The 24,048-nt window shown below is 42.3% G+C and overlaps 1 protein-coding gene across 1 annotated transcript in view; it reads right to left on the bottom strand.

The window, feature by feature from the left end:
• RRP9 (ribosomal RNA processing 9, U3 small nucleolar RNA binding protein) overlaps window positions 1–24,048 on the bottom strand; it is a gene marked incomplete in the record, with an annotated part of 550,676 nt that overhangs the window by 237,075 nt on the left and 289,553 nt on the right. Inside the window, 1 exon segment of the mRNA XM_044077476.1 lies at window positions 3,444–3,578. Within this exon segment, the coding sequence (XP_043933411.1) occupies window positions 3,444–3,578 (135 nt within the window).

Genomic DNA, 24,048 nt, shown 5'->3' with positions numbered 1-24,048 from the left:
GTGGCTGATGTATATACTTTTTTCCCAAATCTATCAAAAGCTCTTACATTTTTTAACCACAGGTAAAGGATTTTTAGAGGAACTGGCTCTAGCCCCTTTGGGTCCTGTGGTGACCACCTCTGGATCAACAGAAGGATTTTTGAAAAGGTATTTATGGGAATCCTGTACCTTATAAAACCTGTCTGGTTTTCGAGCACACTCTGGCAGATCCAATAACTCCCTAATTCTCTTTTTAGACTGAGGGTATTCCTGTGCTTCCCACTGGAAATGTTCCCTCACAGCATACAGAGTCTCCCCAAAGGTAATGCCCCACCCCTGGGTTAGGGGAGAAGAGGCCAGGTTCTCCTCAGAATCTGATTCCTCAAAAGAAGTGAGGAAGGGTCCTTTTTCAGAAACAGACCCCTCTAGGTCCAAATCCTTAGCAGATTCAAAAGGATCTGAAAAAACATCAGAAGTAGGATCCATTTCCCTTTTTCCTGGGGAACCCCGGGAGCTGGTCTAGATCCAACTTTGGAGATCAGGTCTTCAGCTAGCCTAACCAAGTCCTGCTGATATCCCTGGGAAAGGGAGCCAGTAGGGCTAGGCGAAGGCCCTGCAGAAGCACCCCTCTTTAGGAGCTGCTTTGGCCTTGTGTCTAGGAACATCCAAAATTCTGATGCCTATCTCACTGGAGGAATATGGATAGCAGGATGAAGCCGCAAAGCAGCATTACTGATTAAAGAGCGCTCATTGGAAGCGGAGGACTGCTGAGCAGCCCCGGACCTGACCAATGAGCAAAAAGCAAGGCCCTGTGCAGAAGTAGAGGGACCAGATGGGCATGTCAGACTCTGAAAGGGTCATGACAGAGGCCTGCGCCACCACCTCAGACAAAGAAGGGGGCTACAAAAGTGTCTCGCCTTCTTCAATGATCACAAGCCTTGACGGAGGAACAGAGGGAGAATGGTTGTCATCAAAGGCCCTAAGCTTGGGTCTCTTATCATTTTCCCTCTAACACCTAGGCTGGGCAACCTCTGAATGACCGGCAGATGCCATCGGATGCTGAGGAGTAGATCTCGGCCCTATGTCTGATCATCCTAGAATTAAAACAGACAAAAACAGCAACTAGGGATCTCGTGATCAGGGCCTAAATAGGTGACACAAAGCGAATGGAAGTCTCTGTGTGGGATCTGCTTACCACAGTGGAGACAATTATTTACTATATATGACATGAGTTAAAGCAAGAGAAAAAAAAGAGTTCCCCAACAGGGTACTTATCTTTTCAATGACTTCTCTCTGGTGCGGACCGACCGATACACTGAAACACTGCTTCAAGCTCTAACAGCAAGAAAAGACTGATATCACGATGTCAGCTTGCTCACTATGTACTCAAGTGCATGGATGTCGGTTAAAACGTCCACCAGCCTAAGAAGGAGGGGAATATTTCTCTGGTAGTCGGGTTGGCCAAGGGCTTTCATGGCAGGAAATTCCACAAGTCAGGACTGCAACAGTGAAATAAGAAGAACATCCCCAAGTTAGTATAAATCCCACTGTGATTATTCCCTGCAGAGAAGCCAATGCCTTAGTAGAACTAACCCTGTCAACAAAGTTTAAATAATAAAAATAATAAAATAAAATAAAACAATGCTTCCTAGGTAATGCGTACAGCATTTACTGTTTATGCACAATGATAGTTCCAGCAGTTTACGTGGTAGGTCTTAGTTGGAATTAGAAGGAGGAGTGTATGGGGAGTTGCCTGAGGTATGCAGAAAGTTCACACAGAGTTAGAGAAAAGTGCATTTGCCCACTAATCATAGAAGTTAATCAGGCAAGTGTCACTGCAGGAGGGATGAAATGGACAGAACATTATTAGGCTGACATAGAATTTTGTGTGCATTGGGTGGGCTTTAAGTAGTAATGGAGTTCTAATCGTAAGAGTTGTTTGGTGGCAGTACAGTGGAAAGTCTCAGCAGATATGGTGGAAATTATAGCACTGCAATGTTTGGGTTTCAGGATGAGTTGCAATAAAACACAAGGGCCAGTATATGCTGATACAGAAACAAAGGTTTCTAAAAACAACAACAAAATAAGTGGCAGACAGTAAACTAACTCTGTTCTATATTTTCGCCTAAGACAGGAAACAAAAGACGGGGGGGGCAGGTGACAGAGGAGAGAAAATATGGAATGACTGAGCCAGTACACAAAGACAGTGAGAAGGAATACTTCAACTATGGCTGTTAGGTGGAGGTGGGTATCTAAGAACAGAATTATTAGAAAGAAGCAGTGAAGGCAAGAAGTTTATCAGAAGTACGGTCACCAAATACACTGTCCCTTGTGGAAGGAAGATTAATATCTATGGCCTTAAGCAGACTATGTGGTTGTCAAACTGCACTATTTCAATGAGAGATGTTGCCAGGACAGGATAGTAGTTACTAATATACAATTACTAATTCTGGCCACAGTTAATGTGGTTGGGACGCTACTTTGTTTCAGAGAGAGAAGACAGCAGGAGAGTGGAGAGTGGAAGGTAGGACATAAAGATAGAATGACTAACTAAAGTGGAGAGGGAGAAAGGAGCTCAGACAGGTGAGAATGTATGGAAGTCACTACATATATGGGCGTAAATGCAGTGCTTAAGACAAGAGAAAAGGTTAGTTGCTAACCTCTCACGACTTGCTGCTATTCTACCTTTCTCCTCTTGAGGAAAACTGACATGTTATGTACTGTAACTACTTCTTCTCTACTGACAGGTACACCATTCACACTTTACAGTTACTGCACTTGCAGTGAAGGATAAATTAAATTTCAGCATCCAGATGGCTATAGTTGGATCATGTTATTTGCTTTCTGGATAAGAGGTCAATCAACAATTCATTTACAGAAGGCTAATCTGGAAGTTCACATGCAAAAGAAGTACAAAAGTAAGGGAAAATAGTTACAAGTAAAGATAAATGATACAAGGGTAAACAAATACACAATAAAAAATACAAGCACATGCAATTTAAAACATATAACATGGATTTGAAAACAGTCAAGTTTCACAAGGTATCAAACAGAATTCTAAAGTGGGATACTATAAACAGTGACAAAGCTTATCCCCAGAGAAAAGACAACTACATTTATAGCATTAATGCTAGATAACTGAACCCTGTGCACTAGATATGGAATACTAGAGATATAGTTTTGCATTTTTATTAACATATTGCAGCTTGTTGTTCTAGGTTGAAAAGTCAAATTTTGTACTAGACAGTCATCACGATTTTTAATACTGCACTAATGTATTAAAACTTTCATTTATGTACAATCCAGGTTGGGCTGAAAATGGTTTAGTCCTGAGCTACTCGCACACTAATTTACAAACAGAGAAAATAACTTTTAGTAATAACTCTTGAGACGGAATGAATGGACTTTAGCAGTACCAGTAACATGTAACAAAATAAAAATAGCAACACATTCTGCAGACTTACGCATGTCCGAGGAACACAAGCTGAGATTCTTCTGCTATTTTCCAGATCCGAACAGAACCATCCCTCCCTCCTGATGTAACACATCGCTCTCGACTAAGGCTGTCCAAACCTGTGATAACATCCTGGTGGCCAAATCTTTCAAGAGAAAAAAATAAAACTCTATTTCAAACATCCAGTCTGTTTAATAGACTCTGCATCAAAGTACTTGGTTGAATTAGTGTATGGGGAATATTTAAGCACAATATATGAATTATTGACTATGCATTCTTCCCACTGTACAGTAATTTTCACCGATTAATACTAAGAAACATGCAGAACAAATGACACAGGCAAAATGAATAAGAGAATGACAAATAAGGACCGATATCTAAAATTGAACAGAAAAAAATCCCACAACTCTGTAAAAAATTCACAAACATCCAGAGGCGCATTACAACACTGGCAAATAATATTTAAGAGGTTTCTGTTGGCCTTAAATCAAGAGGAATCAACATAACTAACACCTTTTTATAAGGATCTATAAAAGTAGTTCATCTTTCTAAAAGCAATTTTCTCTGCTCCACCACTAGTGGAAATGACATCCTCTGAAGATTAAGGTAGGATACCCAACAAGTTTGTTCATTCCCTCAGCATCTAGAAGCAACCTCCCATCCATAACTACAATCTTTTCTTGAAAGAAAACACATACTAGCAAACAGGGTGACTTATGTCATAACTCCCTACAGTTGTGTAAGAACTTACCATAACAGTACAAGTCCTAATGATCAATGTTGCAATATTCACAATACATGGGTTATCACTGCTGTCGTCCAGCTAGGGCACCAAAGCTTTACCTTCCCAATATCTTACTTCCGACATGAGACCTCAGCTCACAAGCATAGGGTTATACAGGCGATCATACAAGCATAATTCCTCAAACCATCTCAAAGCCAGTGGCCTGAAGACCCCTGAGACAGAAAACTGATTAGGTAGGAGGGGAATAGTATGAAGTGTTGAAAAAGCCCCCTCCATTCTAGGGTATTTCCCATAGGATAGGAACTTAGGGACTAAAACTAAGTTAGGAGAAAATAAAAGTACAGCAGGGAAGGAGGATGGGAAAAAGGCACTGGCTTATCAAATGAGAGGGAAACTGCAGAAGGGTCCGCCACAGGATTTTGAAGTAGAAACTTAAGATCATCAGGGACTTTATAAAATCTGTCCGGCCTTTTGGGAGCCAGAGAGTGGGAGTCAGGGGCAGCAGACATGGATTGAAAAGCATTCAAAAAAGCCACAAGAACAAGTGGCAAAGGGTAAGGGGCTGGGTGCCCATTTCCAAAAGGCTGTAGTATCTTTTCTGCACCTCTGAGATCTGTCTAGACTCTCATTCAAAATGCTTCCATCATATTTAAGATGGTCCTTCCAGAAGAAGCTTCTACTAGAGAATCAGGTGAAATGGAGTCCTCATCATCCAAAGGGATTTGGTTAACACACTGAATTTGACAGGAGTAAGTCAGAGAATGGTCAGAATCAGAAGCCTCCGCATCTTCACAGAAAGATGAATTGCAGCCATTTTTTGAAGGGTGGGGGATGGATTGAGAGGAGAAAGGAAGTGGCATCAAAGCCAAAATGTCCTTGAACAAACCTTGAGAAAAACTCAGCCATTCCTTTACCTCAGAAGAGAAAGGAGGAGGTTGAAGTGAAGTAACTTTTCTGACGCTTCTTTTTTAGCATGACGTCCAACTGTACTAAATGTGGTGGACTTCCCTGATGCATCTCGACCTGGAATCTCTTCCCCAACTAGGATCTCAAGGACGCCTTCTGGGCCTTCCAATACAATAACTAGCAGTTCACTTCTGTCTACAGAATCCTTAGCTGTTCAAGGCCTCCAACTCATCGGCCTCTAGTAGAGTGGATATGAGGAGCAATCAGACATACCACTGGATCTGAAACCTCAGCGGGTCTGTTAGCATCTTTAAAGGCCTACTGAGTCTCTTTTAAGCTTTTTCTTAAGTGGTAGCCTTAAGTCCTGGGAGCAGAATCTGCCATCTTGGAGTGTACCAAGAGTTTGAGACGTTGGGTCTCTAGGAAAGTGTTAAGAGAGGACAAATGGGAATGCAAAGTCTTAGATACACAGAACTGGCAGATGGAAGAAGCTTTGTAGTCATGTTCTGCTTCTAAGCAGAAGAGTTACTGGGTATGCAACTCTTTGTATAGGATTTGCCAATCACACTCACACCTACCCCTCATAGCTGACATCCAATGCCAGTAAGAAAAACAGTTAATAAATATAAAGGAAGGTTCCCCAATGGAGAATTTATCTGAGTATTTGAAGCTATGGTATCAACGACCAAACAAAGATCAGTCCAATGGATAAGGGACCTGTGTTCAGGCTGGCAGCGAGATAGTCGGGGGGAATCAGAATTATGCTTGTCTGCCTGTATAACTCTACGCTTGTGCGCTAAGGTCACACAATGGACATACGATACTGGGAAGGTAAAACTTTGGTACTCTGGCTGGATGACAGTGGTGATAACCCATGTGTTAGAAATACCGCAACACTGATTTCAGTCTGGACAGCTACTCTACTTGTCATCTCCATGAAAATTCCTGCAGGGTCCCCCTAGTATAGCCACTCCTAAAGAAAATGAAAAGTGTGCAATACGTGAACCACTCTTGTAGTCCCTCAAACTAATATGGTACTTATAAGCATATGTAACATTAGTCAGTCAAGGGAGAAAAGCAATCCAGAATGGATTAAATGATCAGCAGGATTAGCTCTACTAAAGAAACTCTACTTTGAGAATGGCAGTCAAACTGCATACTGAAGATATGGGCAGTTAATTAGGCACCTGTAGCAGAGATGATATAATGGACATCATCATGAAACAAGTGCTGGAAGCAGCTATACACTAACCACATTATAAACAGATGATTAATTCTGGTGATGGAAAATGGGTGTCTATCCGTGTGAGTTGTTACCTGAAAAGAAGTTCATCAGTGATTAGCAGTGCTGCTTATTAACATCCAGGGAAGAAATCAGCTACTTCCTCTCATTTTATGCTGCCAGAAAAAAAAAATGGAAGGCAGAATATCAGTGTCAAAGAGGGCTCAGAAACCACTACACACAGAAACCTATTTAGTCTTCGAAAAACATAGCTTCTGTGGAGAAGTAAGCAGGGATCTTAAACTCCAAAAGCTTTCTGCTTGGAAATCTCCCTAACAGAAAAGTTCTCCAGAAAACAGAATTCGATTCCACCAGCAATAAATGTCTCAAAAGAAGAGCAAGCAATACATCAGGGAAAGTGAGGTCCAGAACTTATTTCCCCACACTTTTTCCTTTCATATACTGTCCAATATAATCTGGTACATCATTTAGTTAAGGAACCCAGACCCCCAGAAATGTCAGGATACCAAAAGCATATGCGTGTGTTAAACAAAGCTCACAAAACGACACTAAGTGCATGAAAGATTTAACCAACTGTGAATTATTAAACTGTCAGTAAAACAGTTGTGGTTCTTAGGGGAGATTTAGCAAGTAGTCCTGGACGGAGGAAGAGTCCTAAACCTTTCTTCGGGTTGTGATAAATTCTCTTCTTCCAGAAAAGTTCTAATTTAATCATACACTGACTGGTTATGTAAAGGTACTCAAAAGCAGGATATTTTTTTCTTTTGCTAAATGTCCTCCACAATAACCTTCGTAAATGTCCTAGAAGGTTACGACAATATAGAATCCATAACAGCATGTCTCGGTTCTTCACTGTATGCAGAGACATGGAGCATCTAAGATGCTACAAGACATCCACTGAAAGTGCTTGAGCTACACATCTGCCTATATGGAAACCAGCAAGAAGCACACAGATCCTCTTTCTTCAACAAATCAGGAAGCTGAGGCAGTTTATCCAATGCTTAATTCAAGAAAGTGACCTAAATAAGCCATATTGGAAAGATAAGTGATGAGGAGTAGAGTCACCTAAGCCACTATCTACATATACTCATTCATACATAACCCACAACCTAATTTAGGGTCTTGTGGGAGCCTGATCTATCCTCAGTAGGTGCAAAGCTTGTGGTCTAATCTTGAAAGGGATGCCAACCCATAGCAGGATGCATACATAGACTCATTTGTGTCAAATATTCCTATGGGCAGTTTTGTAGAACTCCCGATTTAACTACCACACATACTTGGAATATGGGAAGAAACTGCCATGCCTGTTGAAAAACTCATATGGGCAAAGAAATAATCTCTCCTCCAAATCTGTCTACTGTGCAAAATTCGTCTGGAAGAAGGTAAGCCAGCTGATGAAATGTGTTTCAAGGCAGGTTCCAAAGGCAGAGTGACCAAAGTTTCAAGGTCTTCTAAGCAAGGTAAATGCTTACAGTTATTTGTGGACAGAAAAAAAAAAAGGTGGAAAGGCCAGTCCATTGAGTCTTTTATTACTCTGACAGTCTCACCAGAGATGAGATTCTTCTGAGGACAGTGTGCATATACAACAAGATTAATCATCTCTATCACTCTCCTAATGCTATAGTTTTAATTCTTCTGAATCTACAACAAAGATGAATACTGAGAGTGCTGGGGAGAAACCTGGCGTATACAGACCACTGCTACTGTGGCATCTGTAAAAACAACTACATGCAAGAGTAGTATACATGTTCTTCAGAGTATAAACAATCTGTGTGTGTGTGTTCTTTATCACTACAGTACACAGAAAATATGGTGACAGGGTAACGTATTCATGCTTAAGAAAAGAGGATCCAACTGGGAAGACGTGATAAATTTAAGTCTACTATGGAGTCATGGTCAAAATAACAGTCCTGAAGTTAAGCACATGGTAAATGTGCTCAGTGTGATGTCTGCCTCCAAGAATGGTCTACTGCAAAACTTGGTTCAGCCAGTTTCACACAAAAATACTAGCTACAAGCAAAGCACTTCAAAGTTACATGGGTGCTCTAAAAGCTATACTGATAACAGTGGAAACATTCTGCTAAATCACAGCAGTCAAAAGGTTAATAAAACTGACACAGTATTCTCTCTACTTGAAACAGTGCAGTGAGATGTAAATCTGGCTAGCTTTACTCGTATTACTTTTTTCCAACTCTTACAGACACTTTGCTTCCCAATCTTTTGTACCTTATCACTTCTCATACTGCACTAATTTCCTAAAGTCTTCCTCTTTCCTAACACCCCACCTCAAACTACAATTCCTTCTCCTTTCATCAAGATCCAGCAATTTCAGAGTTAGCCTTTTAAGTGGAAGTGGGAAGCAACCCCCCCCCCAATCTAGAAAAAATGATTCTTGCACTTTTGACATTTTAACCTTTTTGGAAATGTTACTCTTTGGTGATTGAGCTTTTAAGTATTAACCATGTAACAGCCCCATTTCTGTGATGGAACCATTTGGGACATGTTAAATTAAAAAAAAGAGAGACAGAGAAAAATGGAATCCATTAAGACTTATACAAACAAAATCCAAAAGCAGGGAGCATCTTAAAACTGCATGAACTACAATAGGATCATAGGGAATTACTAGGCTATCTGCCCAAAGGCATTTATAAGCCTAGCCAGAATGTGTTGGCTTTCGCTGCCCCCTTAGATTAGTTCCCTGTGCCTCTGTCCAGCAAAGCCACTGAAGTGATGCCCGAGGCAAACTGTTTCCCATCCACTCGTCAAGGTTTCTCTTGAAGAGTGTTAGCGAGGAGCTCTGCCTAATGTACATAGGAATCTTGTTCCAAAGCATGGGAAGTCTCTGGGACAGGAATCTATCCCTCCAGCATGTCCTATTTATTGTTGTGGTGAGATTTAGATCCCTAGAGCATGTGGCTCGAGGGATAACGTTTTCTTTAGGTGGAGCATGTCCATCAATTCCGGGTTGGACATGGCCTTCTATGTCAGGCAGAGATCACCTATGAGTAGGCAGTATGCAACAGAGTAAAGTTGTTTCTTCAGTCAAGCTGCATATGGCATCTGTCTGAGGCCAGTGATCCTCTTGGTGAAGTACTTCTGTGGTCTTTCCAGCTGTTGCAGGTGTCTTGTAAGGTACATCCCAAATGGGGCGTTGTACTCTATGATGGGTCTGATGAGTGATGAGTAGAGGGGCACAATGACCTCTTGATCTGGATGCAAAACCCTTTTGTGATTAGGTGGGCCACATAGAAGGATTTTCTAACCACTTTGGCAATGTGATTACCAAAGGAGAGATTACTATCTATTTGGGTCCCCAGATCCCTTATTACGTTTTCCATATTTAGGGGACTATCACCTATGTGGTAGTTTGTGGGTACTTTGTTTTTTCCAAAGGGGATGACTACGCACTTTTTGGCATTTAGCTTGAGGCCATGATTTTGACACCAGGTATCCGTCTCAGTGAGAGCCTTTTGGAGGATGTCTGTGTCAGCCGGAGAGTCAATTACAGCCCCTAGTTTGCAGTAGTCTGCAAACTTGGTCAGCCATAGTCCTCCTGTGCTTGCCTGTACCTCTGAGAAGTATATGCCAAACAAGAGGGGTCCTAGGACTGAGCCCTGGGGAACGCCACTTGTAACTGGTTTAGAGTCGGACCTAGCTCCCGCAACTCTCACCATGTGGGTTCTGTCAGTGAGCCAACTGGCAACCCACCCTGTGACATAGGGGTTTATGTTCAGGCAGGTGAGCCTGTCTATAATACCAGAATGGAGAATGGTGTCAAAGGCCTTTGCAAGGTCTAGGCAGGCAGTGTGTACCACCTTTCCCTCGTCTATAGCCTTGGTAACTGTCTCACAGAAGTCCACCAGGTTTAGGAGGCATGATCTGCCCTTAAAGCCGAACTGGGTAGGGTCCAGTGTTTAGAGGTTCCCAATGTCTCTGTTAATGAGTTCCATGATGATGCACTCCATAACCTTGCAGACCACGCTAGTCAGGCTTATAGGGCGATAGTTCCCGAGGTCTGTTGTGGCTACACCTTTGTGGAGCAGAATAACCATTGCTGTGCACCACTCTATGGGTACGTAGCCTGTGGAGAGGCTGAGTTTGAACAGTGTGTTTAGGTGAGGGGTTAGTTAGTCTTTGAGCTCGTGTAGGACGCAGCCTGGGACACCGTCCGGTCCCATTGATGCTGTGTTTTTGGCTTTGGAGAGGGCTGTTTTAACCTGAGTGTCTGTGATTTCAGGGGCTCTACATTTTTCTGTTATGGTTATGGGCCCTTTTGGGGGTGAGAGGGGGGTGAAGTTTGCACTGAACCTGTCTGCCAGGATGTTGGCAATATCAGTTGGTTCAGTGTATTTTGTGCCATTCTGCACTAACTCCGAGCAGATCTGAGCATTGCCACTTAGATTCTTGACATAGCTAAAGAATGCCTTGTGGTTATCTTTGGAGTTCTTGGCAATTTTTCTATTGAAGCTCACCTTGGACGATTTTAAGAGGGATTGCAGTTTCTTGCTGATACTGATCAGGGATGTCTTCCCTTCTTGGGATTTTACTCTTTTCTCTACTAGTTTCTTCCTCCTGTTGTATAGCTTGTTTATAGCAGGGGTCCACCAGACTGGTTTCCTTTTCTTGGAGGAGTGAGTCTTGGTTTTGCTTGGGATAGCACAATCCATGCATTCTTGTAGGTGCCCATAGAATGCATTAGTAAAGGATTTTGCAGCTTGGACAGCGTTATTCTTTAGCATGGGGGCTTTGAAACTTTCCACTTCGGTCTGAAGTAACGTGAAGTTTGCTTCTGAAAAGTTTTTCACAATGGTTTCCTTGTCCAGGGGTGGGGACGGAATGTGGATATCCAAAGTGATTTGTTTATGGTCAGATCTAACCAGCGAGGGGTTGACCTCCGGTGTGGAACACCGGTCGCCCATGTTGGTGATGACCAGATCCAATATGTTGTCACCTCTGGTGGGAGTGTTGACCAGTTGATCCAGGGCATTTGAGTTTATAAATTTTAGGAAATGTTGGGCAAGGGAGTTTGTACTGGAGTAGTTCTACCAGTTAATATTTGGGTAGTTGAAATCACCCAATATTAGGGTGTTCGGTAGGACCTTTATGTTTCCCAGTGTATGTTTCCCAGTGTTTCCAGAAATGCAGAATGGGGGTCCTGGGACATGGTGGGTGATCTGTAGCAAGCTACAATTTGAATTACAGTTTTGCATGTTGTTAGTTGTATGTGGATTATCACTGAAGCATCGTGCTGTGCCACTAAACCTGGAGGTGTAGGTATCCTTGATGAATATGGATATGCACCCACCTTTTGCATTTCGGTGCGGGTTCTGTGGCCAAAATGTATGGTATGAGTTGTAGCCTGGTAGTGCTGGGGTACTCTCTGTAGCCTTAAACCAGGTTTTTGTTACTGCACATATATTGACTTTCTCCATATTGAGGAGTGCCTCGACTGCGTGCATTTTGAGGTTGAGACTTCTGGCATTGAGTAGCATTACCCTCAGATTTTTGTTACTTGTGCTATTTACGGTGGTGGGTTTGTCTTTTGAGCCTTGCCTAAAAAAGGCACTATGGGGGTGGCAATAGCCTTGGCCAGTATTCGAAAGCCTAAGGGTGACAGGTGCAAGCCATCTCTAATGAAGCAGTGGGGCTTGTCGAGCATGTCATCCCAGGCGGACAGACTGGATCCCCTTTGAATGGCACCAGAAACTTAGCCATTTGTTGAAATTGATAATTTTTTCTTTATACCGTGGTATCATTCTTGGTGACGGGAGGATGCTACTCAGGGTCAGGGTCATACCGGCCTGAGCTACGTGATAAGAGGGCTCTTCCAGGTCTCTTTTCATGTAGTCCAGGGAGGTACGGCTCAGGTCATTCACACCAACATGGACAATGACAGAGTCGTATTTGCACTTGTTCTGGAGTGACCTGAGTGCTTGTGTTATGTGGCGGATCCTGTCACCCGACAGGCAGCTAACAGTAACCTTCTCCTTATTCAGCCTAGTGAGTGGGACGTCAGTGTGCCTGACTATAGGGTCACTTATTACTAGTATGTTGGGTATGTTATTTTGCCTTAAGGGCTGTGATTGCATGGCACACTGGTTTTGTGAAGTATGTGTTTCATGGTTTGTGTTGGGGGGTGGAGGTAGCTTGGATGTCTGCTTTGGAGGTCTCTGTTGCTTTTGCAGATTTTTATTTAGAGCCTCCGAGTATGTTTTCGTGCATTTGTGCGTTTTTTGCCGGTGCTGGTTTAATGGGTCTATGTAAGACTGGTGGTGTGATGGCAGTATTTCCCTTTTCCTCTTGACTGTCTGATCCAGTCTTGGGTTGACAGAACTTCGCCTCCACTTTGACTGTATAATTTATTTATTTGTATTTATTTATTTCAGGTTTGATGACCGGGGCTCAGAGAGCCCATTTTCAGTGGGGGCCCGGGGAGAAAAGCTCCATGTTACAAAGTTTAGATACAGATACAATATAGAAAATAAGAACAATTTACAATTATGTTTCATGCTAGAGAGCAGGTATAATTTCTTGGGTACATGTTACCTTTAGATACAGACACAATATTATTAATTAACAATTTACAGTTAAATTTCATGTTAGACAGCAGGTGTAGATTCTTAGGTACATGATACAAATTTGATATTTAAAATATGTACATGTGTGGTAGCCTACAGATCATAGCTAGAGAGGCTAGTAATCATAGCTGGAGATGGGTTTAGAGGTGGAGAGAGACTTATAGGACTAGGTGGGGAGAATGCAGTTGCATTTTCTGTTATTCTGTAATTGCATCTCTTGCATGTATTAGTGTTTGGTGGTAAGAGGAGAGGGTTGTCTGTGTACATGAGGCAGTTGTAACATTGCCTCAAAATGCCCAGATTCACCAGTTGGACTGGGGAGTACACCTGAAACTGCCCTTTGGACATGCCTGGATAGGTACAGTGAACTGTTTTACTGAATGGCTGTTAAGGTCGAATAGACAGCCTTGTCCTTCTGTACAGTATAGGGGGGTCTAGTGCTAGGGTTTATAAGTGCTTGCTATGAGTTTTGAGCAAGTGCCGGGCTGAGAAATGAATGGCATGAGTGCTTAAGTTGAAACAAAAGTATTTGCTTTTCAAAAACCATTCTCTTGGCTTAGGCATGCTCAAAGCAGGAAGCATTTTAAACTGCCAGGTACAGAAAAAAAATTGTTTTTCAACAAGCATTCTCTTGGCTTAGGCATACCCAAAGCAAAGAGCATTTTAAAACTGCCTGGGCTACAAATACTTGTCTTTCAACAAGCATTCTCTTGGCTTAGGCATGCCTAAAGCAGGGAGCATTTTAAAACTGCCTGGGCTACAATAACACAGCATTCTCTTGGCTTAGGCAGGCTCTATCTCCCTTTACACTGACAGGCACGATACAACATACAATTGGCTGTGCCACTTGGACATAGTTTTCACAGTAGATCTTTCCCATCCAGACTAGCACCATATGGTTTGATCACATTTGAATGGAATCAAGGTATTGTAACCATTTTTAAATAAGTTTTCACACTGAAACAACGAATTATAGTTTTAGTTTGTACTATCTGGCACAAAAGTAAAATTACTAAGCAGCATTCTGCTACTGACTAGTTAATTATGTCCCACTCATCTTACATCACAAACTTCAAGTCATTTTGCTTTTCTTGAAGTTTCTAAGTTGCTCTGGTTAAGTGTTTGAGTATTTTACTTAGATAACATTTAAGAAAATAACTTCTGCATTTTAAAGCTTTTACAATTTTTATACAAATACTGCATTTTTACATTTTGAGAAGTCATTTTGATAAGTCAACTTTTTTGTTGGACACAGGATACCAGTATTTGAAGACTTCTGCAAATTTAAAATTATTGGTCACTAAATAAGAATTGATGAGCTAAATGACTATGCTCTGAAACAGCCCATCCATTAAAGGTACTTGACTAAATATAGCAATTGTGCAATGTTTACAAAGCCACAGTTGTCAGTCAAGCAAACGTCTAAAGAAAGTGAAATTACAAAATGAAACCACAATTAACAGTAAATTTAGCATAAATAATGAGGATCGGAATATGTGTATGAAAATTTATTGAAATCTCTCACTGTATTTATCACTGATTTGTGTCATGAATTAAACGCGCAAACAGTAGAGAGTCGATTATCCAAACTAAATGGGACCTAGGGTAGTTTGGATAATCAAATATGTAATTGAACCGGAGGAAAAAAACTTCTAAAATTCTGTTTTTTTCTGCATGCAGGAATACATTATTCAACCATTCAGCGATTCCAATGGGCAAAAAAAATTTTTTAATTATTTATATATATATATATATATATATATATATATATATATATATATTTTTTTTTTTTTTCAACACGAGCTGGCTACAAGCTCAAATAACATGCTCAAGCAAATACATACAATGTTTACATATTTAGACTTTATGATTTTTCTAGCCAAAACTTTGGAAGTCTGGTTCTGATAGACGTTTTGGATAATTGAAGTTCGGATAATCGACTCTCTACTGTAATTAATTACAATAGCAGTTAAAAGAATCTTGACCAAACACTGCTAGTGGAGAAAAACAACCTAAACAACCATTTCTTAGTAATAACTCTGACAATCTTTTCAAAAAACTGAATTGTCAGGTTATTACTACAGAAGAATAAAATGTTAAATTACACTGTGTTTAAAACATCTGACCAGGCAGGCCCTTTAGATGGAACCAACTTTTTACTATGTGGTTGAGGAAGAAATGAAATGGAAAAATAAAAAGTACAAAGGGGGAAACAAGAAAAAAATGAATCAGTTGAGGGTTATACAAACTCAAATTCAATTTCCATAACCTCAATTATAAATAAATCAGATGAAGGAAAGAATAGAATAGTTAGAGATGCTCTCCTCTTCCATGTTGCAGCATTCATACTGTGGGATTTCCTGCCTCAGGTGACCCAACGTCGGCTCCTATACAAAAGCTTAAGCGTGGCTGCTGTATGTGCGTGGGACTTTACACACAGGGCCATAAACCAGGGATCATAAATGTGACTTCTGCATGCACAAACCTCAGAACTTGAAGCCCAGGATAAGATGTACAAAAGAACAAGTTGAGGCTAAGGAGCAAATGTCCCTGAAGGGCTGTACAGATTTGCCTGTAGGGAGTGGATACAGAGGTCAAAGACCAACCATCCAGCGAAGATAGAAAAATGGTGGTATGGAGGGTGGGAAGGAATACTGCAACATGGAAGAGAAGGACATCTATGGGTATGGTAAGATTTTACACAACTATTCTGTATCTTTCTATTCCTATGTTGCAGTATTGATACTGTGAGAGAGTACCACAGCTAGAAAGTGTGAAGGGAGGAAGCATAGGTAGAGGATTCCAAGAATCCCTGCAGGATTGCCCTGGCAAATCCTGCTCTGGCCCTGGAGACCTGGTCTAACTTGCAGTGTTTTGTGAAGGTGCGAACTGTAGACTAGGTAGCTGCTTCTATGATGGAGGCCATGTCCAGCCCTCTAAGAAAGGCATTGGAGGTAGCCATGCCTCTAGTGGAATGGCCCTAACTCCTTGAGGCAATTGTTTGCCATGATTTTAGTAGCAGAAGAAAATGGATTTCCTGATCCAACAGGAAATGGTTTGTTTGGAGACCGCCTTACCCAGAGCCCTGGGGTGGAAGGAGATGAAGAGTTGGTCAGATTTTCTGAAGGACTTAGTTTTGTCCAAGTATAATATCAGTTGTCTGTGCACATCTTGGCAATGAGGATTCTCTTTGTGGTATTAGTTGAAGAGGGGAAGAAGGTAGTTAAGTGAATGGACTAGTTTAAGGATACTTCGTTCACCACTTTGGGAATGAAGGGTTTGTGCACAAGGTCACCATGACATTGTGGAAGGTTTTGTAAGGAGGACAGGCCATGAGGGCCTGTAGTTCAGACACTCTTCTAGCGGTGGCAATGGCCACTAAAAGAATGGTTCTCCATGTGCACATTTGTAGAGAAGCTGTGCTGGCTGGCTCAAAAGGAGGTAAGGTGAGTTTTTCCAGCATGAAATTGGAGGTCCCAGGGAGGAGGGATGGGTTTTCTTCATGGTCTGATATGCAAGACCCCTCTCTGGAAAAGTTTAATGTCCAGTCTGGAAAGCAGTGGTGGATGAAATGGCAGAAAGGTGGACTTTCACTGAAGAATATGCTAGTCCTTCCTTAATGAGCTCGCATATATAGCTAAGGACAAGTGAGGGATCTCTGCCTGAAAAGGGTCCCTTGTCCTTAAGGGAACACCATTTTGAGAATCTCTGCCATTTAGACAAATAGTTTTTCTTAGTAGTTGGCTTCCTGGCCTCCCTCAGGACTGAGAGCACGTCCTGAGTAGTGTTGTCTGAAAGGGATCAGAAGTTGATCACCCAAAGAGTTAGATGGAGCAAAAGCAGATGAGGAGTGAATGAGAGATCCTTTCAGTTGTGTGAGTAGGTCCACCTTGCAGGGTAACTTGTGATGACTGCCCTTGGCTAGGGAATGAAGAAGGGGGAAGCAGTGTTGCCATGGCCAATAGGGAATGACCAGCAAGATTTTTCGTTGGTCCTTTTTGATCTTCAGTAGGACCTTTTGTATTAGAAGGAAGGGAGGAAAGGCATACAGGAACATTCCCTTCCATGGAAAGTTGAAGGCATTCACCCTCCAGGCTAGTGGAGTGTGCTCATTGGTGCAGAATTTGTTTAGCTGTCTGTTCTGGGGGGAGGCAAACAGATCCACTTGAGGTGTGCCCCACTGGTGGATGATGTCTAAGTTTCCCTGTGCAACATCCATTCGTGTTGTTGAGAGGATGTTCTGCTAAGCAAGTCCGCTTGTTTATTTTCCTGAGAGGGGATGTAAGAGGCCTGTAGGAAAAGGTTGTGACTGGCTGCTAGATCCCAGATTTGTAGGATTATCCAGCATAACTGGTATGCCTTTGTCCCTCCTTATTTGTTGAGGTATCACATGACAGTTGTGTTGTCTGTAACAATGTGGAGCACCCCCTGGTTGCAAGATGGGAAGGTTTTAGAGCCAGCAAGACTGCAGTCATTTCTCTGAAATTGATGTGTTGCTTTTGCAGGGGAGGGGTCCAACACTGTTGTACCGTGAAGTCCTTTAACGTTGCCCCCCACCCTAGGTCTGATGCATCTGTGTGCATGGATTGAGTGGTGGGGGGGGGGTTGAAGAGGAATGCCTTGGTTCTGTATGATTTGCTGAATCCACCACTTCAGTTCTGTTTTTAAGCAGAGCAGAAGGGGAAAAGGTTTGTGTAGTGGACTTTGGCTCTGAGACCACACATTCTTTAGGTACCATTGGAATTTTCTCATTTGCATCCTGGCTAATGGGAGCATGGCAATAGTAGTTGCCATGAGACCTAGGACTTGCAGAAATTGCCTTGCAGAGAGATGAGATTCTGAAAGTAGGCTGTGAAAATGGGTGGAGAGAGACTGCACCTTGTTCGGTGAGAGAACGGATCTCAACAGGTCTGTTCTGATCCTGCAGCCTTGGAAAACTTTGTCCTGCTGAGGAAGAAGAGAGGATTTCTGTAGGTTGAGGGTGAAGCCCAAGTTCTGAAGGAGAGTCATGGTGAACTTGAGATGGGTTTGTAGGGTGGACACTGATTTTGCCAGAAGGAGAATGTCATCCAAGTAAGGGTACATTTGGACTCCCTTGGTTCTGCAATAGGCAATGGCTGGGACAAAGCACTTTGTAAATACTCTGGGAGCCGTAGACAAGTCAAAGGGCAAGGCTGTAAACTGAAAGTGTGAAGACTGGCCAGTGAACCACAGAAACTTCCCATGGGAGGGCCTGATAGGAATATGCAGGTAAGCATCCTTCAGGTCCAGAGTGACCAGGAAGGCTTGGGGTGGAATGAGGGGTAAAAGAGTTTGAAGGGACAGCATCCTGAAGGAGGGAACCTTTAGGAACAGGTTCAGATAGGGTAAATCCAAAATTGGCCATCAACGTGATTGTTTTTGGGAACTAAGAATAGATGGGAATAGAAGCCTTGCCCTTCCTGTGCTGAGGGAACTGGTTCTATAGTTCCTAGAATCGGGAGTTCTTTCAATATGAGAGGGAATAGATGAAGCCAATTTTTTGGAGGAAAAGGAATGCTTTTTGGTTTTGGCTTTTCCTTTCAGGATAGAAAATATCCTTTTAGGATGATGGAAAGAACCCAAAGATCTGAGGTGATGGTTTTCCAGAAGGGGAGGAAGTGGGTAAGGTGGGTGGACAGAGGCAGTTGAGCAAGATAGTCATGCTGAAGTGGGGTCCCCTCTGTCTGGAAAGGGCTGTTTGGCTGGGGGCTGAGAATTGGGGGTCTGGGGTAGGACAGTCTCCTAGATCCCCTACGAGGCCTAGAGGAGGAAGGACGTGACTCTGAGGGAGTCCTTCTGACAAAGGAAGTTTTAGCTGGATAGTTCCTGTAATATCTAGTGAAGGGGGACACCAGCAGATGCTTAATGTCCTGCAGCTCTTTGCTTTTCTCTTGTAAGTTTTCAAAAAGTTCTGCTGAATTTTTCCCAAATAAAAGGTTGTGGTCCACTGCAGCATCCATGATTTTGGATTTAAAATCCTCTGGTAGAGGTTGTATGTGAAGCCAGGAATATCTGTACAAAGCAGATGCAGAGGGAGCAGACCTGGCTGAGGCCTCTGCTGCATCATAACTGCATCTAATAGAGTGTCTAGCTACTTGTGTAGCTAGAGACAGTTTTGATGCACCGTCAGATTTGGTTGGACAGTCTGGGGTGGAAGCCTGGGAAACCAGGTCTAGGGCATAATTAACCATGTGGGTTTGGTAATTGATAGCCCTGAAGGCCAGGGTAGAGGAAGTGTATACCTTCTTACCCATTCTGTCCATGGTTTTGCTGTCCTTATCCGTGGGCAAAAGTGAAGCAGAAGGCAATTGCCTAAACTGTCTGTCTGGGGACACAGCAATAACTGCTGGGTCTACCAGGAGAGGTATCACCAGAAACTTCTGGTCATCAGGCACTTTGCAAAACCTATCCGGCCTTTTAGGGGCAGGAGGTTGAGATTATGGATTCTTAGAGACTGAGTTAAAGGCATCCAGGAAGGCTGAAAGCACTGGAGGAATAGCTGAAGCAGAGGGAGACTCAAGTTGCAAAAGTTGAAAATATATTTTCTGGCTATCTGTCAAAGTAGTATCCCACTTGAAGTACTCGTTCATTTTTTAAATAGTTTTCCCAAAGGTAATATCGTCTGGTGGGGAATCTCCCTCAAAGGAGTCTTTGTCTGGGGAATAATAATCTACAGGTGAAGCAATTTGAGACGCATAGGAAACTGATTCCTCAAGAAGAGTAGTAGTACTGGTCTGGTTCTTCTTCTTCTCCCTGTTGAGTGGTGGGTAAAGGTAAGGAGGAAGCAGAGGCTGGCCTACGGCTCAGCACAGGAATGTTGGTAGGTGCAGGGCCTGTGGGCCTAAAGGCAATAAAGGCCTACATTAAAGAATTGGTAAACGACTGCCAATCTGGAGTTCCTTGAGGCGTAGGACTCAAGTGTTTTTTCTTTTGTTTTTTCTTTGTTGACATTGGCTTAGGGGTAAGGCCTGGGCTGGAGCAGGAGAGGTCTTGGTCGACCGGCCAATTAATGGTTCCCCCCTCAACATCGGTTGTGGCCGGCATCTGGATTGACTCCAATGTGCTATCCTTGGCTGCAGTAATGGCCTCTTCCAGAGGAACCGTCAAAGCTGATGGAGTAATCGGGTGTCCCTCGTCCCCTAGATCGGTAGTCGGTGGGACATCCGATGCCGAACCGGCAGTGGGAGTAGGCCTGGAAACCTTGGCCTTCTTCCTTGGTTGTTTGGATTGGGCAGCTGACTCAGGATCTATCCTAAGAATAAGGCGTTTTAATCGTTGATTCTCTAAATACAAATTTAGTGTGGTCAGATGGCTGCGTAGGGTTTTTGGCACGAAAGACTGACAAATGGAGCAGGCCTTACGGTCGTGCTCCTTACCCAAGCAAAACACACACTGGTCGTGAGAATCTTTGCACAATATCCGACGCCCACAATTACATTTGCTCTTTTTCTCAGACATCGGCTAAAAAAGGAAACCTACAGCAACCAAGCTCAAGTACATATAACAGAAAAACCCTAACGGGTCACAGGAGCAAAACGGTCGAAGCTAATGTCTGCGTCTGAAAAGTTCTGAGGTCTGTACGTGAAGACATCACATTTATGGCCCTGTGTGTGACGTCCCACGCACCTACAGCAGCCAGGCTTAAGCTTTTGTATAGGAGCCAACGTCAGGTCGCCTGAGGCGAGAAATCCTACAGTATGAATACCACAACATAGAAACAGAAGGACATATAGCATTTCAGCAAATAAAAGTGTGACTAGAACAAACAAAATCTTGAAAAAAACAGAAACTTGTATCATCTACTTGTTAGAAAGGAATTATAAAACGATGTAATCAGGAGGAGTATAAAGAAAAAAAAACAAGGAATCTGCAGTGTGCATGACTTCACAATATTAATGACTCAGATTCCAAACTTAATCTTACTTATACATTTATTTATTTATTTATTTTATTTTACATTTGTTAACCAGGAAATTCCGACTGGACCAGGTCCATTTTCAGCGGGGGCTTGGGAAGAAAAGCTCCAACATCAAGCTATACAAATACAGTACATCCAGCATAATACACAAAACAGGTTACATCATGTATGCTGAGCATAGTAATATAACAAGAAATTAATAAAAACACTCCAGGTAAAAGAAGATATAGAACATGGGTAAAAAAGACAATGTCAGTTATGCATTGGTAAGAGAAGAAAATATATTAAGTAAGATTCTACAGTTAAAAGTACCCTTTCAGATGACCAAGCCTACAGGGGATCAGAGCTCCAGCATGTGATCAGAAAGGAATTTGGGGAGTTAATAGTAGTATGGGTAGGGTTATGTGATACAAGGGCATAACCAGGTACTAAGAAGGTTCGATTTGAGGGAGTTTTTGAATATGGATGTGGAGGGGGCAGTGGACACGGATAGGGGAACAGAGTTCCAATTTCTGGCAACGGTGTGGGAGTAGAGCGCTTTCCCTGCATTACTGTTAGCCTTGGTGATGGAGAGGAGAGATTTTTCACTGGATCTTAGGTACCGGTTTGCAGTATAGATAGTAAGTAGGTTGGATAATGAGTGTTTTTTTCAGGATATTTGAGAATATTGTAGGCTGTGCCCAGCTGGTGATAGTTAAGTAGCTGTGGTAGCTCAAGCCATTTTAGTTCTTTTAATGCAGCGCAGTGATGGGTTCTACAACTTGAGGTATAGCAAACTTAGCAATTTTATTGTAGCATGATTCTAGTTTGTCTAGGTCACATTGTCTGATTCGGGTAAAGATTGTATTTGCTTGTTTGTTAACTGGTTTGTTAACTGGTTTAATGGACTCGGACAGGACCCTTTTCAGCCAATTTCTGAGCCATTTGGTAAATACATTACAAATATCAGAAACAGACTGAAATAAAGACATATGAAAGATAAAAATGCAGAACTAATTCTAGTCACTCAGTGGTAACAGAATAACAAAACTTCTCGGCCCTCTACTTTTCAATGCATTTGTCATATATCTTGTGTCGATTCTTAACCAGTGTTTTATATTATATCTAATTTGTTATAATTATTTAAACCGCAGATATTTGTGTTTTATTTTTGAAGACTGTAAAATTACTGTTCTTAAAATGCTTTGTAATCATTTGGAGCTTTTCTCTGAATATGGGCTTCTACCCAGTCGGACTTTCCCAGTAATTAAATGTCAATAAAACTTAACTAGGAAATGCCTGATCAGAAGTTATTTGCATAATATGCTTAGAGGATAACACTACGGCATACCAGCATGCGGAAATAAGAAGTTATGTACTCACCATAACATTCCATCTGTGTTGTCCAACAACTGGGGTTGGGATCTGAACCGTCAGATCTGACTTGGCCGTTGCTAAAGCTCGCTGTAACCAAATCTCTTGAGCTTCTCCCTTACCTACAATGCACCAAACACCTCAGATCTTGTTTGCTGCTTAGTAGACAGTAAAAGATGACTTCAATGCAGAAGCCAAATCTTGGACTCGTATGTAAAAAAAAAAAAAAAAGTGTACAGGGAAGTTGAGGAAGAATGAAGACGGACATCACAGATGGAACGTTATGGTAAGTACATAACTTCTTTATCTGATGTCAATTTTCATTCTATCCTCAGAAACTGGGACAGAGTCCCTAGCTACCTGTTTTCCAGGGTGGACTCCAGGAAGGATATTCCTGAGCACCATAGAACCAAATGGTACCCTACCCCTGCAGACTAGATCCAACTTGGAATGAGCGACAATGGTATGGACAGTAGCCCAAGTTGTTGCTGCACACATCATCCATGGACATTCTTGACTTGAAAAGCTGTGGAGGAAGCCATGGGTCTTACTGGAGTGTGCTTTCACCACCATACAGCTAAGGCTACTGCACAGCAGTGATCACTATGATGAAGAACATACCAGAACAATAGATGATTGAATTCTACACTGCTGCAGTAACATTTGGCCATTTTGGTTGTTTCCTGTCTAAGAAGCAACAACTGGCCTGATTCAAAAGCTCTGGATCCCTCCCACACCTTCCTTCTGGCTGCTGATTGCTGCTAGCCAATCAGACAAATAGCAGCCAGAAGGAACTAACTTCAAGAGTTTCTTACCCACAGAAAAAAAAAAAGGAAGCAACCTCATCCTGAACCATTGATCAAATGTAAACACAAAAGCATTTTATATCTCCAAAAAACAATTATGTATAGGAAAGAAAAGGAAGATGGCATGTGGGTGCAGCTACTGTAGTAGTATGGAATTCGAATATCACCTGTTATGCTAAATTCTTACACAACTACACTATGTTCATCATTGCCACTACAGCACTAGCCTTTGGTCATTTGGGCTGATTACCAAAGTTTATGCAACCTGGGAGAAGGAAGGAGAAGGGGGCCAGGATCTCCCTGGAGAATGTTCCTTGCAAAGCTAGCTCTGGACCTTGAAAACACAACCAAACTGTAATGATCTGTAAATGTATGTACAGACAGCCATGTAATTGCATCTAGAATGCTTCTGAAGTCCACACCTATCCATTATGCAAACACAGAGGATAAGGTTATGACAGAGTATGCCTTGGTAATGCCTAGAACTGATTTGCCATGGAGAGAATAAGAAGAAGTTATGTACCTACCATAACGTTCCATGTTAGTTGTCTTCTTCTCGCCTTCTTTCTTGCAGGATGGGTTCGGAGCCGATCCTCGGCTCCGACTTGGCCTATACTATAGCTCGAGAGTTATTTTTACCGGCTCGAGGCAGCCCTATATCCCACGATACCATGCGCTAACTCCCCAGATCTCGTTGGCAGCTAACACATAGTATAGCTTTATTGTTACCAAAAAAATAAGCCTTTATATAAAGATATGGTCTTCCTGCTGGTAATACTCATGATACGGATAACCCCCTGAGAAGGACTCAGAGACCTTCAAGTCTGTCCAGGCTAGGGGGCAGGAGGGAGGGACGCAAGAAAGAAGGCGAGAAGAAGACAACTAACATGGAACGTTATGGTAGGTACATAACTTCTTAATGTTAAGTTGTCATTCTCGCCTTCATTCTTGCTGGATGGGACAGCGTCCCTAGCACCTTGGTCCTGGGTGGCTCAACGGAACAGACTCCTGAGTACGGTGGAACCAAAGTCAGCTCTATTTCTGG

The sequence above is a fragment of the Protopterus annectens genome, chromosome 7.part0 (genome assembly GCF_019279795.1).
Source record: "Protopterus annectens isolate FY-2018-M chromosome 7.part0, PAN1.0, whole genome shotgun sequence".
NCBI classification, from domain to species: domain Eukaryota; kingdom Metazoa; phylum Chordata; order Ceratodontiformes; family Protopteridae; genus Protopterus; species Protopterus annectens.
This window is presented reverse-complemented; position numbering and strand designations above follow the sequence as displayed.